Source organism: Paramormyrops kingsleyae, chromosome 11, assembly GCF_048594095.1.
Source record: "Paramormyrops kingsleyae isolate MSU_618 chromosome 11, PKINGS_0.4, whole genome shotgun sequence".
Classification (NCBI taxonomy): Eukaryota; Metazoa; Chordata; class Actinopteri; order Osteoglossiformes; family Mormyridae; genus Paramormyrops; species Paramormyrops kingsleyae.
This window is the reverse complement of record NC_132807.1, coordinates 7,718,503-7,731,380: the sequence shown is the minus strand read 5'-3', so window position 1 is coordinate 7,731,380 and position 12,878 is coordinate 7,718,503. Positions and strand designations below refer to the sequence as shown.

Sequence of the window (12,878 nt, the reverse complement as noted above, 5' to 3'; positions counted from 1 at the left end):
CCTTCTTTTCGATTGTGATTGATTTCTTTACCTTCTCTTCCTTCCTTAGCTTCTTTTCTAGCTTTTTTGGGGCCATTTTGATAGCAATTAGTGAAATTAATTATATAAAGCACTGCACTGACCCAAGTTATGTCCACAAATACGCGTAGACCGATGCTTACGGACGCATCTCGGGTGTTTGTTTACAACTGCACAGGCGGATACATGTTTTGGCCTCGACCAGCATTCGGGTCGTAACTGAAGACTTTGGTTGTACGTCAAAACTAAAATTTTGGTCGTAACCCGTTGTTCGTATGTCAGGCCGGTCATAACTTGAGGGTCCACTGTAGTTATGTAACAGCAATTCTATATAATGAGGGTGTATTGGTACATGCGGCAAGCAGATATAAAGCATCAGTCAGTTGACAATGATGAGACAGAATGACGTGCTTAAGTACTTGGGGCTTAAAGAACTGCACCTCCCCGATTGTCTCCTGGACATCAGAAATGACAAACTAAGAATCACCATTGAAAGAACATTGGTAGGAATTAACATTTTTTCAATCAATACTGGGGAAAATTCTGCTTCCAAAAGCACATGCAAAAGAGATATGTGAGCTGAATGGCCTCTATCAGAATTCCTGGGTCAAATGGGAATTTGCTGCACCTATTCCAAGGACACCCCATCACAAAAGCAGGCTGAAAAACACAGTCAAGCACATAATGAAGTGCTGGCTGTATGTACACATAAACTGCCTGTTGACTACCAGTTTGACTTGTTTCTGTCAAAGATACATCTGCAGATTCATTAACCTTGGCATGTCTTTGACATGAAGTCACTTAAAATGGAGAAATCTGTACAAAATTATATGCAATAAGTATGACATTGCCATTTCACGCTAAAAGCCGTGTATTATGCGTTTTCCAGTGTAGGCTAAAAGAGCAATGGTTTAAACAACTGGCTCAACTTCCATCAGAGAAACACACAATATACAAATTACATTCCATGGCTAATCAGTAATCCACACATGATTTATTTCAGTTAACTATATACATGCTTGTGTTAAAATACAAATGCCTGTTTAAAAACCATTACATTATGGAGGGCTAAGAGTGCCAAAATTAAATAAATAAATACACCAATAATTAATTAATTAAATGTGCCATGAATTGTTTAAAATGGGAAATATAAAGTTATTTCAGTGTATTCCCGCAAGTGTAGATTAATGTCCTTGCATGCGGTTTATTTTGAGTCTCAAGTGGATCCTATATGTTACACGTGTCTATTCAAAGTTAATTCACACCTTAAATCCCAATTGAAGACCTCTAATTCACCTACGGATAAATATTGCTATACATTTTTCATTTCATAATATTTCAATATTTAAACAAGCTTAATATTATTATTAATAGGCTGTACAATAATTCAAATATTGTTTATGTTATTTTATATGTTAATTAGCCAGAACACTATATTCAAAGAGGGGCGTCCATCACTATACGATTTGCATGAGGTTTATCGAGTAATGTACATTTAACAATGTATAAACGCATTTTATTATATAAAATGTTTTTTTGCCCGTTATGCGTAAATCCGCAGAAAGATGCGATGAATAAAATACATTTCCCATAATGCTCCTGTAAGTTTACGAGGCTAATCAGACGAAACAAAATATTTCACTGGGAATATTTTAAAGGTTTATTTCGTACACTTTAGTACATACCGTGTGTCGAGTATTATAACTTTGTTTGACAATATAAAATAAGGCTATGAATGTAGATCGTAAAAATGCTGGCACAGGATGACGTTAAATGAGGCAGCCATTTCTTTCGGGGGGAAACGACGGTGTGTTTGAAAGACCGATCAGTCCGGAGCAGGGCTGAGCTGCTGGCGGTGTCCCTTTGGGTTTCTGTTATATTTATTTACAATTATGTCTGAGGAAATCGAGGAGACGAAAACTGCCGAAGAAACGTCCACCGAGGAACAAAAGGTTTTTTTTAATGCGTTATCTTGTGTGTTTTGTTAGCTAGCTAGTTTTACTGTCTAATCAGCTAACGACGCAGAATTATGTGCACGCCTGAAACAAGGCAGGCGCCTGGAGCGTCAGAATAATGACTGACATGATTAATATAACAGTATCTTTACATTTTCCTAACACGGACCTGCTGATGCTGGCGTGCAGTGCAGATGCGGCTCTCTGGCGTGGTTACGGGCGATCGCCCTGAACGCCTCGACCCTTAAATGCTGTACGTTGTTGTGCAAGTAAGCCAGCTCGTTTGGGAAATGGGAAGAAATGTCGGGCGATCCGGGCCCAGTGTAGCTGCGGTGCTGCGGGTCGTTTGGGGCTGAACTTTTAACGCGTCGCGCCTCTTTTCTCGTGTTTCTCGTATTCCCATGACTGGCGCGTGCCCTCTGGACGGGCTGTAGGCGGGCAGGATCCGCAGTCACGAAGGGCGCATGGGCCCCAACTGTCCTTTTTGCCGTGTCACACCAGGCAGGCCATTTCAGTATTAATATTATATAAACGGACCGGTATATATCATCATTTATTTGGTGTAGCGGACATCGGTTACTCGAGCTAAAATACGGCTGACGTGGCCTAGGCGTTTTGGTGAAGAGATTCGGATTGTCCGCAATGTTGTATATTAAAGCAGCATGCAACGTTTAACTTTTAGATGATCTTGAAACGGTCCGGCGAACTGATCCAATTCTGACCGCGCTATTTGCGTAGCTTGATGTCCCCGGTTCAGAGCGAGCGGGCGGTGACGCTGCGCAACTTGCGTAACGCCGCGGTGACCGCGTGGTCTGTGCGCGGTGGCATGAAGTCTTAGGTGAAACATTTTGAAGGGAACACGCCGATTGATGGGTGATTTACATGTAATCAGCTAACAGTCTCACACTTTGCGTTTTACTTGCTTGTTATATTGGCATAAAACTCACTTTGTTAAAGAGATGTACGGAAACGATAATCTGTTCTGTTAATTGACATTTCTCAGAGGACCGGCTATCCATAGCACTTCCCTGGGTTAGGCAACGTGGTCTTGAGTGCACGGACATTTAAATGGATTTAACGTGAAATACATAGGTTCTGCCTAGTGGCAATACGATTGGCACTCATCTTTTGAAGTCTCACGCCGTTTGATGATATAGTTTTCTCGACAGTTTTATTCTCTGTCAAAAATAATCTGGGGGTGTTACACGAAGCAGGATTTCTTCATTAGCCAGGTAAGCCAAATATAAGTACTGTCCTGTAGGAATGACACTTACACCTCTCTTCCTATTGGACATTTTTCATGTTTGGCTTAAGTTGTCCAGCTAACCGTGGAACACCTCCCTGGTATGATTATTCTTGTGGCATTTTTGCAGAACATTAAAATGCTGTTCCTCCCACAATCCTTTGTTGAAGTAGATTTTTTTTTTTTAATCTTGTGTTTACGTTTGTCTGTGTCCTGTTGCCTGTTAAAATGTTAATTTCCTCTCTGTGTCGTCTATTATGTACTGTCTGCTTTTAACACTGTTTAATGACTTAATGGAGGCAGTTTATAAAGCTTTGATTTTTACCTGACTTCCTTTTCAGTGTCAGTTTGAGCTCATTGCTCTGTTTAAGGCCAAACAAGGAACAGTTCTATTTGAATGTCGCTGAAGTGATTGTGGGTGTTTTGTATGTGTTTTTTTTTTTTTTTCCTCCCTTAGGCATTGGGATACTTTTGTATTAAGATTAAATGATTCATCTGTGCTTTGCCACGTAAGGAAAGCATCATAAGCCTTTTTATTGAATCAATTTATTCTGCTGAATTGACTGGTATTCATTTATTGTTTACATGCAATTAGTAATAGCTGATCCAGCCCAGAATGCTGCTGAAATCTGTTCGCTTTTATGACTCAGCAGTTCTTGCACTTTTTGCCAAGGCTCAGAAAGGCTGAGAATTGCCTCTCTGCACCTGGCATTGACTGGGTAATATGAAATCCAGTGGAGCGGAATGAGCAGGTCACTCGACGTTGCACATGCTGGCTTTCTGTCCCGTCACAATGCAGTGGCGCGGGTTCCTGTCTAAGCTCTGACCTTCACCTTTTTTTTTGTAGGAAATGGAGGACAAGATGATCAGTCCAGAGAAGGCAGAGGAAGCCAAGCTGAAGGCGAGGTACCCCAATCTTGGGGCCAAGCCTGGAGGCTCTGACCTCCTCCGAAAAAGACTTCAGAAGGGGGTAAGCTCTGCCCTTCCTCTGCGGATGCGTGAGTTTGGATATCCGGTCATTTCTCAGTTTTTACTTAATTTTTTCAGTTTGTTCTTGATTTATAACTTCCGATTAAATCTAACTGTAGCTTCGTTCTATTTAAAAAGGTGTGTCGTTTCTGATATTAATACAGTTGGAAGTGGCTCTGAAGGTGTTTTAAGGCATCGTGTGACTTGCCTGCTGCGTGTCTCCGCAGCAAAAGTACTTTGACTCTGGGGATTACAACATGGCGAAGGCCAAGATAAAGAACAAGCAGCTGCCGGCGGCAGCCGCTGAGAAGACTGAGATCACCGGCGACCACATCCCCACCCCCCAGGACCTGCCCCAGAGAAAAGCCTCCCTTGTGGCCAGCAAACTGGCCGGTTGATGCAAGCATGGAAGTGGCACTTTTTAGTTCACATCTCATTTCCTACCTTAGTACTGTCCCCTGTCATGTTAGTACTGTCTCATTCTTTTTCCTGTCCCATTTTCTTTGTGTAAGTGCTCTGAAAGAATTTTGTGATGAGCAGGCAGACTACAGTTAAAGAATGCTGCTTGAGGGTGACCATGTTTAAAAAAAAAAAAAAAAAAAAAAAAGTCGAATGTAGTCTGTGGAGAAAATGTTGTAAGAGCTAAATGAATTCTACTTGAAGATTTAAACGAACTGTAGTTGTATTGAGGGTAAATGTACGTGTGTCTTAGGTTGCGGAACCGTGGCACAAATTGATGTTTTAGTAAGTTTTACATTTTTACCATTCCATAGGTCACCTAAATGATGAAGTCAATGTGCTGTAACGGTTTAACATTTCCCCACGATGAAGTTCACGTCCCTGGTCCTATTCTGGTTCCAGTCATCTTGCATTCTTGCATTTTATACACGGGGGGGTGGGGGGTGGGAAATGACATTTAGAAGGAACCACACAGCTATGGCCAGGTCATATTGAAAAGGAGCAGGAGGAGACACTAGGTTTTGAAACGCAGCTGCCGCCTGCCCCCATCTCAAACTATTACATGGCCTTAAAATCCCAATTCAGCTTCTTCAGCCACGCTTTTTCTTGGGCAATATTTGTCCATTTCTGGAAAACACCCCTTCCACTCCACCATGATCCTATTCAGGAACGTGGGCTGAAAACTGACCTGAAGCCAGTCTCCGTTGAGGTTTTTGTAGGTGGTGATTATTCCAGGTGTTCGAGGCGTGCACGTGCATCGACTCTACTGTCACTTCTGTGCCATTTGTTTTGTAAATAAAATAGTTTTGCACAAATCACAATTTCGTTTTTTTGCCCTATCCTACATATACTTACCAGGGGAGCTCTCCTGTGTATGTGGGTAAGAAGAGCTTTGTCCTGGCAGCATATGGATGTGGGAGGAATCCATAGCAGACGTCTCTGAAGTTAACTTCGCATGTTTTATTAGCTATATAAATGCTGATCGTTAGAGGGAGCTGGCAAAGTCAAAAATAAAAAAAAAATAAATGATTATTGGAATTGAGTGGCCGTAATAGTAGCTGTCCTATGGCCTTGGAGAGACAGGAGAATGTTCAGTTAACTTCCCTGTGGCATCTGCTGCTTGTTGATTTCCAGCAGCTATATCTTATTGCTAGCCACCCTCCCCCCGCCCATTCTGGACCCTGACATGTCTGAAGCGCTGTGACGGTATGCTGTCTTCCACAGTGAATGTTAGCTTTTGGATCAACCCGTCCCTTTAAAAAGAAACCTTTTCGGCGCTGTTTGTAATAATCTTTTGCGGGACAATCGTTCCTTGGCTATGAGGAAGCTCAATGAGGTTAAAGTGCATTATGTCAGGGACACGTTTTAGTAGGACAGTTCTGCTGATCAATATCCGTCATATTTGCCTTTTAGAAAACGATATTGGCTGTCCCTGCCACCCATAGCAGGATAAGCGGTGTAAACCTTTTGAATAAAATGTATTAAAACCCCCTTTTTGAGATCACAGATACTTTCACAAAATGTTTGTGCTGGTCGGTACTCTAAAAATACGGGGCTGGAAGAATGAAATGATTTAAACTTTTTTGCTGTTTAGGTATTTCACGTGAATGTATAATGTATGTGCCGATGTCATTTGATTAGCTCACCCTCTTTAACTAAACTAACGTTTACATGACTTTAATTAAAGCAAAACAGCGTGGATGGTAATTTGTCCAGATTCTATACTGCATAAAGTTTTTTGAATAATCTTCATAGGGGTCCGCTACAACCCAACCCATGGCCAAAGACGTAACACATCGTTACAGCTTTAGTATAACGTTCATAACTTAAAATGATTTTGGAATGTAATCATTCATTAATATCTATACAAAAGATTATATATCATATTAAGTATATATCATTTTGTTTATATGCGTTCAGTATATCTAGAATCCAATGATTCTCAAAATGAAACAAGAACATTTTTAATACACCTTTCACCATCTATATGCCTTCCATGTTTATCATTCTACAGTGAAAATACTGCGGTAAAGCAATTTTTACAAGCTATGTTGCAGAGAGTATTAGATCCATAGTAATATAACACACGACAAAACTGAAACAGGCTACTTCTCCGTATCAATGGCGAAGAAACGCCCAGTGCTTATTAACTAATTTGTGCTAAAGGAATGACGACATGAGCGAAAATGAGCCACGGCCACTAGGGGGCGGTCTTCGTGCATTTTTACCTCAAATCCAAGGCTATAGCGGCTTTTTACTGACTCATTTCATGCATCATACCCAGAATGCACAGAGAGACACTAAAATAGCGAGATTTCAGGTATCATGGCGAGCGCGGCCACTTCTTGTTGAAACATCACGTTTGAAATTCCGAAAGGATTTGTCTATACCTTTATTTAAGTCTCATGAAGAAAGGTGAAGCACTGATGTCCTGCTAAGCAACGCCGGAAGAAGGCTGGGTCCGCGGTCATGGCAGCGTCTGAGCTATATACAAAGGTAACCCTGAAAGCGCGTCTCGGCTGCGACTGAGGCTCCCTATCTGCAGCAAATGGTCATTTTGTCACTTTCGGACCGTGCACTCCTAAAATTACAGTTTTTAAAAATTGCTGGTTGCAGCGTCGTGAAACCACATAACCGTTTTGTGTCAGTTTCAGTGAGATGCAGGAGTATTTGTCGTGATTGAACAATAGATGTCAATGAATGAAATTTTGTTTTGTCGGCCTGTTATATATTTAAAAAAAAATTCCCCTGGTACTAATTTATTAGGGGGATAAATAAAACCTCAATGTCACACAGTCGCCGTCGCGCACCGGTGTTTCATTTCCCTCTTATAAAGCGGTCTGGACCCGGATACCTGGGTGTATAAAGGCGTTATCCTTCAAAAGCAGCTACACGATGACTGAGTCAGATTGGGCAGACGATGGCTGATAGAACGAATAAATCACACGAATGTTTCCATTGTTCGGCCGTGTTTCTGCTGTATTATCCAGTTGAATGTTTTCAGCTCTATATGGATGTCCGTATTGCACATCTCATTTTGCGCAATTCTTATTTGAAGCTTTTACGGTGGCATTTGAATAAAGATATTTGGGTGACTGTAACATTACCTCCTCGATTAGCATTTAAAAACGCCTCGGAACGAAAAGATACAATGTATCATTTTCAGCGGCAATCTGCGGGTGGGGTGCGGGGGGGGTGGGGGGGTTGCTGAATGGTATATTTTTAGACTCGCCTCTGACAGCCCGTTTAGATACGCCTCCCAGCCAGACCCTCTACATGAACGGTGAACCGCACTGATCCCAAAGAGGCTGCATAATAATGAAACAAATATTCAGATCATTTGCACATTTGGCGATGCAGTTGTCTGATGCGTTTAACGGGCTGCAGTAAATGAGCAGCTATTTCCTTAAAGCGGAAAAACAATGATGCTGCTGTCGCAGGAATTAAAATTGCGGCGATGTGAATTTTAATGTGTGTCTGAGCGCGGTTTAAAAGTGATGCTCCTTTTTGGTGGATGAAGGCCGTTTTGGACGCACCGGATGATGGAAGCTCATTCATGTTTGATGCTGTTGTTGCGGTTCTGAGCAAATGCTGCTAAACCGCAGTGCAGAAACGTTTTTAAAACATACCGTTCCTATATGATTGCATCTCTCACCCCCAACAATAAGATTTGGTTTGGCAAAATGAATATGTCCTGTTTTCGGAATTTTGTCTCTTCCTTTTTCTCTTCACGGCATTTGCGTTAAACCTTTGTAATGATGCAGCTTCTCCGTGACCGTTATGACGATTTTGTTCATTTGAACTGAATAAAAAAAAAAAAAAAAAAATTCTTCAAACTAATGCAGAAGACATTGAGGGAGCTTGCTCATGCTCCGTGTTAGCTTGCCTGAAAATAACACTGTGCAGTGAAATCAAATTCAACATTACGATTGCCTTATAGTTATTAACAATTTCTAAGGTTTATAAATCTATATGAGATTCTGAGGCTGATTTGCCTGTAAATGCGCTTCTTGTAATAAAACTGCTCTTAACAGAAGGGTTTTAAGCTTTCTGAGGCTGAGCTGTGAGGTGCTGATGTGGGCTGGGGGTGCCACCAACCTGACTGACGGCCTCAGGACACCAGCACTCACCTGCCTGAGTCTGTCACCTCCTCCATCAGGGCCGGTCCATCAGCATCTGGACGTGGGCCCGGTCTGCTCTGCTGCAATTTGCTCCTTGCTTGCTGGTTCCAGATTAGGGGTTTCTTAACAGGAAAAAGATGCAATAGCTGTTTGCCTGTATCAGATATATGTATTTCTTATAATGTATTTTGACACGTGCAGCAAAACCCGCAGAAATGCGCTTAGTTACACGCAGATGCTCGTCGAGGGTGGGGAGTGCGGGGTTGGTTGTCTTTGGCGCAGCAGCTGAAATGCCGGCGGTGTGAGGAGGTGAGGCGGCCCGAGGAAAGGTTCGGGTTTCTGCGGGCTTGAATGCCACTCTGTGCCCCCGGGGCCACGGCCAGTTTCGAGCACCGCCCTGAGTGAGTTCAGCAGAACGTGAAGCCAGAGGCGTCTGGGATTATCTGTGCCTGAGTCTGGAGAACATGCTGCTTATTGTGGCCCCTCAGCAGTGAAATGAAGCTGCATTTAAGGTGTAGAAAGATAGTTATTTAACCCGCTACCCCCCCCCCCCCCGCACAGTCTCTAGGATTCACTCCCCAGCGTTATTGTCAGTCTAGTGTCTCTCTGGTCTTGTACTGTATGACACGGCATCAGCAAAGGCTGAAATCCTTTAATAATTCATATGTCGTCTTTGTGTGCATTTTACATGCTTGAGGTTTATTACTGCCTCTCCATTCATAAAGCCGTGATTTCTACTCTGTCATTACAGAAGTGTAGTCTGTGATTTGCGGAGCACCTATATGAATAAACAGATGTATCACATAGCTTTTGCAGCTGTGCGCTGTACTGATACCTCAGTACACCGTATCATTAGGTCTTTTTGTTTAATTATGATTCAGCCTTGATAGCTCTATTTTTTTCTCTTCTCTTTGTGTGTGTGTGTGTGTGTGTGTGTGTGTGTGTGTGTGGGTTGGTCAGGCATAGATTACATTGTGGGAGCATTTGGTCCCCACAGTGATAAAAATCATCCTTTGACATTATGGGGATCATTTTTTCGGTGTATTTGTTTCTTGCATCATTATCCTATCTTCCATTATAAACACTGGCATACATTAGCTTGTAAACATTCTTGCATCGAAAACCCATTTTTCGCTGTTCTTGAATGCATTCTTTGACTTTTATAAAAAAAAAAAACTTATTGTCCATGTGATGTGGTCAGCACTCCAAGGCAGAAAAAAATCGGATGACTGCCGTCTGACAGACTTCTTTACTCCTGCGTTGACTAACGGTGCTTGTAAAATTGTCCACTGAACACGACCGGATCTGTGGGACCGCAGTCTTGAGGCAGAAGGTTGAGAGAGACCCAGGATCTGTGCTCACACAATGGGGAAGGCCTGCCTTTTGGGGTCTCTCAGACAGTGCAGTTAATCTGTGCTTATATAGCGGGAAGGAAGGACATAGGCCTTGACAGGGTGGCAAGATGAACCAAGAGCTGCATTTTATGTATCTGAAAGTAAGTACTGCTTTCATCTCTAGTCCATTCTGTTTATTTATGAAAATGAAGTGTTTTTGGATTAGCCTTGGCAGTTTATTTCCTCCCGATATAAAGAAAATGTTGGATGCTGTTGTTTTATTATTAGATGTTTTGAAATGTTTTTTATAATATAATGTAGTCATTGGGCTAGTTGTTGAATTAGCGGGAAACTTGTTGCCCAGGACAGTCACACCCAGGAAAGCTGTTTTGGGGGGGGAGGGGGTTGCACTTTAGTGTAATGGGTATTTAAAGAACCTTCTGTGAACACCCTTAGTCTTATAGAACCGGAGAGGTCTTCTGTGTTTGTGAGAACTGCTTGTTCAGTCTGAGTTTGATGGTGCTGTGAGTTGATATTAGGTAGAATGACTTGTGTTACGGAGTCTGTTGGTGTGAAGTTTTGCAGGATGTTGTAGGTTCCCTACTAGTCATCTGTTTGCTCAATCTCGTCTCTCTGAATGTGTGGTCGAATATTGTGCATGATCCTTGTGCTTCTGGGAAAGTTCGTCATTTGTGATCCCATGTTATCTTAGTTGGCGTCTCCCACCCACCCTGCTTGAGTTCATCCAACATCCGTAAACTTATCCTGTTTGCTCCTGGGAATCAGACCTGGAAGGCTGGCTGGCTGCCTACTTTCACCACCAGAGATCCTTTGGACGCTTACTGGCTTATTACCCCCCCCCCCCACCACACACACACACACACACACACACACACACACTTCATTTTAATGTCTGGAGTTCCTATGTCAGGAGTATTTAAACTGCTGGAGAATTACAATAATCTCATTTGCAGGTTCTTTTTGATTTTTTAAATAACAACCAGTTTAACATCATTAATCTTGGAGAGTACCTCAGTCTTTCTTGCAATTTGCTTGGCATAGGGTGATTGTTGCCAAGTAGCTCCTTCCTTCCTTAGTGGTTTGGTGTTTTGTTATGTTTTTAGTATGTGAAAGTACTGTAATGGCTTTAATTTGTCCCTGTGCATGAGAAGAACCATAAAAAAATTGCAGGGAATGAACACGAGGTCAGCAGTCGTGCAGCTCTGACTGCAGCAGATTGTCACATGGATCACCATCATGTGATGAAGCATTTGGAGGTTTACTGTGGATACATTCGGCTGCCTCAAACGTTCTGGAGATGCGGCGGGTGGATTCTTGGTGGGGGGGACGCTGATGTGCCAATGAACATTTCTGAAGGGTTTAGATGGAAGATGACACAGCCTGAGTGAGGTGCTGATCCTTCCTAAATATGTAGTTTGATTTTGGTTGCATCTCTGTTAATGATATTCTTAACACATACGTGGTGAGACTATTTGTCTGTTGAAAGACAGGTAACGCAAATGATGCAGCGTATTTGCATTTCAGACTTGACAGGCTCACACTTTGACTTTGTGCAATAAACTTTTCATAGTTTAGGAAAGTAAATTCTTTTTGATATGATAACAGTATGGCTCTTTGTATGCCCCAGTTAAAAGTGATTCTGGACAGGACTCAAGCTCTGTGATTCGCTCATTTGACCTGCCCACATGACCAGCTGTGTCATGGTGCAGTAACTGGCAATGTATTGCCCACCACCTTTGGCTTGGAATGTGCTTGCTGAATTTCAGATGACAGTCTGTGATATACAGTATAATCATGCGTTCATTTTACTGTGGTCCTGAAATGGATTCTGAGCAACTCCACCCGTTGTCTGAAGCAGCCTCACTCACACAACGGTAAATCAGCTGTTGCCCGTGTAATTTTGTAAGGAAACCATGGAAACTATATTTAGCTGAAATCCTCAAATGATGACGACATGGTTCTCCTGCAGTTGGCAGAGGCGTTTCCTCGCTAGTTAGCCCCTTCTTGTTATTTTATGTACGTCACAATCATGCATTATGTCCTCTTATGTTTATGGAAAACTGGCTTTTGCGTGGGTTCCCGTTACATTTTGCTGTGGTGCTTGGTGTTCCTCTCTGCCTGAGGTCTGACTTGGACCTCAGTGGCCATGGTGTGGAAGGTGCGCCTTGTCCCTTGTTAACAGTGATTTTCCTACACCGTTCTTCCCACGGACAGTGCAGGGTGTGGAGTGCCAGAGAGGGAAAACAAGGCCTGGATTTTTAAGCGAATGCTTTGGGACTTATGAAAGTTAATTTGATAATTCCGTCTTGGCTGCAATCAGATTTTGCAAGCAGATTTGCAAAACCTTCCCCTCTAAACTTGTACTTAAGGCTGAACATTTCCTGCTGTTGAGATGGCCTGCCGATGTTCCCTCCTTCACTCGCTGACTTCAGTCCGGTGTTTTGTTGGAGCCTGTTGCAATGCCTCACTCATCCATTATCCAGCCGCTGATTCCATGATACCTTCATTCAGTTAAATTCAGCTGAAATTCAAATTTATTTGGATAGCGCATTTCCACAACATTACATTGTCTCAAAGCACTTCACATTATCCCTGCCCAAAACCCCCCAGAGAGCAAGCTAACTCTAACCAGACCCAAAGGGGGAGCCCATCCTCCAGGGGCCGGCAGAGGAAGCCCAAACCCCAACCAGATCCAAAGGGGGAGCCCGTCCTCCTTGGGCTGGCAGAGGAAGCCCAAGGCTGGCTGTTCTTCCTCCTG

General features: G+C 42.7%; 2 protein-coding genes across 12 annotated transcripts in view; both read left to right on the top strand.

Annotated features, from left to right (window-relative positions):
- Nucleotides 1–1,713: 1,713 nt before the first annotated feature.
- On the top strand, nucleotides 1,714–5,465 carry arpp19a (cAMP-regulated phosphoprotein 19a). 2 transcript variants are annotated; one of them, XM_023814249.2, is made up of 3 exons: nucleotides 1,714–1,970; nucleotides 4,064–4,186; nucleotides 4,413–5,465. In XM_023814249.2, the coding sequence occupies exons 1-3, from the start codon at nucleotides 1,911–1,913 to the stop codon at nucleotides 4,581–4,583; spliced, it is 354 nt and encodes a 117-aa protein (XP_023670017.1). In that variant the 5' UTR covers nucleotides 1,714–1,910; the 3' UTR covers nucleotides 4,584–5,465. The 2 variants fall into 2 exon arrangements, with proteins under 2 accessions (XP_023670017.1, XP_023670018.1); XM_023814250.2 differs by lacking the exon at nucleotides 1,714–1,970 and adding an exon at nucleotides 1,992–3,205.
- Nucleotides 5,466–6,896: 1,431 nt separating this feature from the next.
- Nucleotides 6,897–12,878, top strand: part of myo5aa (myosin VAa) — a 40,099-nt gene continuing 34,117 nt past the window's right edge. For 4 of the 10 annotated variants that reach the window (XM_072717964.1, XM_072717963.1, XM_072717962.1 and 1 more), the window contains exon 1: nucleotides 6,898–7,140. In XM_072717964.1, the coding sequence (XP_072574065.1) occupies nucleotides 7,114–7,140 (27 nt within the window). In that variant the 5' untranslated portion in view covers nucleotides 6,898–7,113. Of the gene's footprint in view, nucleotides 7,141–10,013; nucleotides 10,261–12,878 lie in introns of those variants that run through there. The other 6 variants (XM_072717960.1, XM_072717959.1, XM_072717958.1 and 3 more) reach the window with 3 other exon arrangements.